The 3124-nt window shown below is 51.2% G+C and overlaps 1 protein-coding gene across 1 annotated transcript; it reads left to right on the forward strand.

Annotated features, from left to right (window-relative positions):
* Positions 1 to 905: 905 nt before the first annotated feature.
* LOC311203094 (olfactory receptor 14A16-like) lies at positions 906 to 1841 on the forward strand (the record flags this gene model as incomplete). Its single annotated transcript, XM_084277729.1, has 1 exon — positions 906 to 1841. One exon carries the CDS (start codon positions 906 to 908, stop codon positions 1839 to 1841), a length of 936 nt encoding a protein of 311 aa, XP_084133855.1.
* Between the last annotated feature and the right edge of the window lie 1283 nt (positions 1842 to 3124).

Consider the following 3124-nt stretch of genomic DNA (forward strand, 5'->3'; position numbering starts at 1 on the left):
CTCCCTGGTTTCTGCCATCCAGCACAGACTCTGAACACAGAGTTCCAGGGTTTCAGGATGAGCCCTTTCCTTTGTAGCCAGAACTCTAGTGAAGAGGAACCCCTAAGTGCCTGTCTGTCTGTCCCTGCCCTTCCAGCCTTGGCTGGAGAATTTTTTGCATTTTCACCTTTGTCCTTGCTGCCTTTGTCCCAACATTATCTGGGTCTCTGGACACAACCATTGATGGGGCTGGCACTGAGCTGACCCTCACTGCAGGGATCCCATCTGTAGGACTGAGGACTTCCTGGGGGCTCCTGTTGGGCTGCAGGCTGCCTCCCACAATGAGGAGCCCCATGCAGGAGACATCTCGGCACAGAGGCCGTGGCAATGGCACTCATCACCTGTGTGTGGGCAGCTGCACTGAGCCCTGTGTGTCCCTGGCTGGGAGCGGGGAGCTGAGATCCTCCTTGGGCAGGATGAGACTGCAGGAGGGCTTTGGAGCTCTGCCCTGTGAGACTGGATTCCTCAGCCCTCTGTGGGGTCCAGTTTCTTCTGCAGGGAACACCAGGGTGTGATCACAGAGCGTCCAGCACAGGGCAGCTGAGATCAGGGCTGATGGACAGAGCAGCTCTCCCCACTCTGCACTCAGGGGAAGGTTTCACTGGCACTGCAGCAGCAATGTCAGGGAGTTCTGACAGAAGAAACACTCCTCAGGTACAGTGAGGAGAAAACCAAAGCTCCAAAGCTCTGCTCTGCTGTCAGGTGAAATTGGAGTGACAGTGCTGAAAAGCTCATTCCTATCCAGAGGGGATTTAGTCTGAGATCCAGAGAGTCAATCTGAGGATATTCTGTAAGAGTGAAAGAGATGTTCCTCACTCTCAATGCATGTTCCTCCTCTGACAGGTCTCCACACCTGACAGCAGCAGATGTCCAACAGCAGCAGCTCCATCAGCCAGTTCCTCCTCCTGCCCTTTGCAGACACACGGGAGCTGCAGCTCCTGCACTTCTGCCTCTTCCTGGGCATCTACCTGGCTGCTCTCCTGGGCAATGGCCTCATCATCATCACCATAGCCTGTGACCACCACCTCCACACCCCCATGTACTTCTTCCTCCTCAACCTCTCTCTTACTGACCTTGGCTGCATCTCCACCACTGTTCCCAAATCCATGGCCAATTCCCTGTGGGACACCAGGGCCATTTCCTACACAGGATGTCTGGCTCAACTCTTTTCTTTTGTGTTTTTCATCTCAACAGAGTATTTTCTTCTCACTGTCATGGCCTATGACCGCTACGTTGCCATCTGCCACCCCCTGCACTACGGGACCCTCCTGGGCAGCAGAGCTTGTGTCCACATGGCAGCAGCTGCCTGGACCAGTGGGTTTCTCTATTCCATTCTGCACACAACCAGTACATTTTCCCTGCCCCTCTGCCATGGTAATGCTGTTGACCAGTTCTTCTGTGAAATCCCCCAGATCCTCAAGCTCTCCTGCTCAGATGCCTACCTCAGGGAAACTGGACTCATTGTGGTCAGTGCCTGCTTATTTTTTGGGTGTTTTGTGTTCATTGTGGTGTCCTATGTGCAGATCTTCAGGGCTGTGCTGAGGATCCCCTCGCAGCAGGGACAGCACAAAGCCTTTTCCACCTGCCTCCCTCACCTGGCTGTGATCTCCCTGTTTCTAAGCACTGGTGTGTTTGCCAACCTGAAGCCTTCCTTCCTCTTCTCCTTCTTTCTTGACCTGGTATTGTCATTTCTTTACTCAGTTTTTCCACCAGCAGTGAACCCCCTCATCTACAGCATGAGGAACCAGGAGCTCAAGGATGCCTTGTGGAAACTGATGACTGGATGTTCTAAACAGCAATGAACTACTCATTTCAACACTAGTTTGTCTCTTTCACCTCCCACACCATGCAGGTGTTTCCACCTCTCCTGATGATGTGGCCATGCCTAAGGACAGCTTTTCAGCAGACTAGATGGACGTATCCTCACTGAATTCCACCTCAGATTGCTCTTTGGTCATTCAGATGCTGCTCAGTCTCCAGTTACTGCTTTGAGACTCTGAGAGTTGGAAAACGTCCCATCTTTCAGAAGTCTAATGAACTGCTCTGACGGAAGGTCAGTGTGTTGATAAGTGACCTTTCTATGTACCTGATTAAATCTGATCTGGGAGAGAATCTCCTCTGAAAGCTGACCCCCTTCACACGCTGCTTGGCCGTAGCAGCAGCTGAGGAGAGAGATTTCATGGGTATTAAACTGTGTCATGTGTAACTGCTGTTTGTTGTCAGAGAAATCTGTCCCTGCCTGTGAGCACAGATGATGCCAGGAAGAGTTTTGGGAGTCCTAGGAGGCCAGTGAGGGACCTGCTGGGCTTGGGGAAGAGCAAGGTTCTCCATGCAGGTTTGGATGTCAAGAAACTGCTTTTCCTGCCTGTCCAGATCTCCTTAGCAGCCTCATATCCATCACAGAATGCTGCTGTCACTTCTATCAACTGAGCCATGACAGAAAAGAGCCATGAAGGAAAAATATCCACCATTGTAATATCCCTTTGAACTGTTCATCATTAAATACCTAACTGAAATCCAATTATTTGTAGTAGTCTGGATTTTTTTAATTTAAAGCACTTGAACAGATATGCTTTTTAAGGGTTTCTGTATTTTCATGAGCCCTATTGTATATTTGCTTCTGAGTCCACAGACCTCAGATACCAAGATGAGAGTGAAGAAACCTCTGAAAATGCCAGTCAGACTTAATGCCCAAAGAACCTTGAAGCGTTCATGGGCCCTACTGGGAGCCATTACTGACAAAGCCGCCCCATGAACATCTTACACCTCACAACTGGAGGCCATGAGGACAAACCCAGACACAGCGCAGGCAGCTCTGATGCTGAGGACACCCTGGCTTGGTCTGATGAAGCAGAAATGCCAGTGCTGAGCCCCAGCCCCTGGGCAGGGAGATCCTGACCCCCACCTGTGTCTCAGGGCTCTTACATGGGATGTGGGGAGTGTGATACCAAGGGTAAGACAGGGGTGTGACACATGGATGCCTCCCTACGTTGAGTTCAAGGAAGCAATGATGTTCCATGGCCACGAGGACAATGTGTCTCCTCTGAGGCCTCTGCAGGGACATCAGCCACAGCCAAGGGCTGTG

This window comes from Gallinula chloropus (assembly GCF_964237585.1).
Source record: "Gallinula chloropus genome assembly, chromosome: 35".
Lineage (NCBI taxonomy): Eukaryota > Metazoa > Chordata > Aves > Gruiformes > Rallidae > Gallinula > Gallinula chloropus.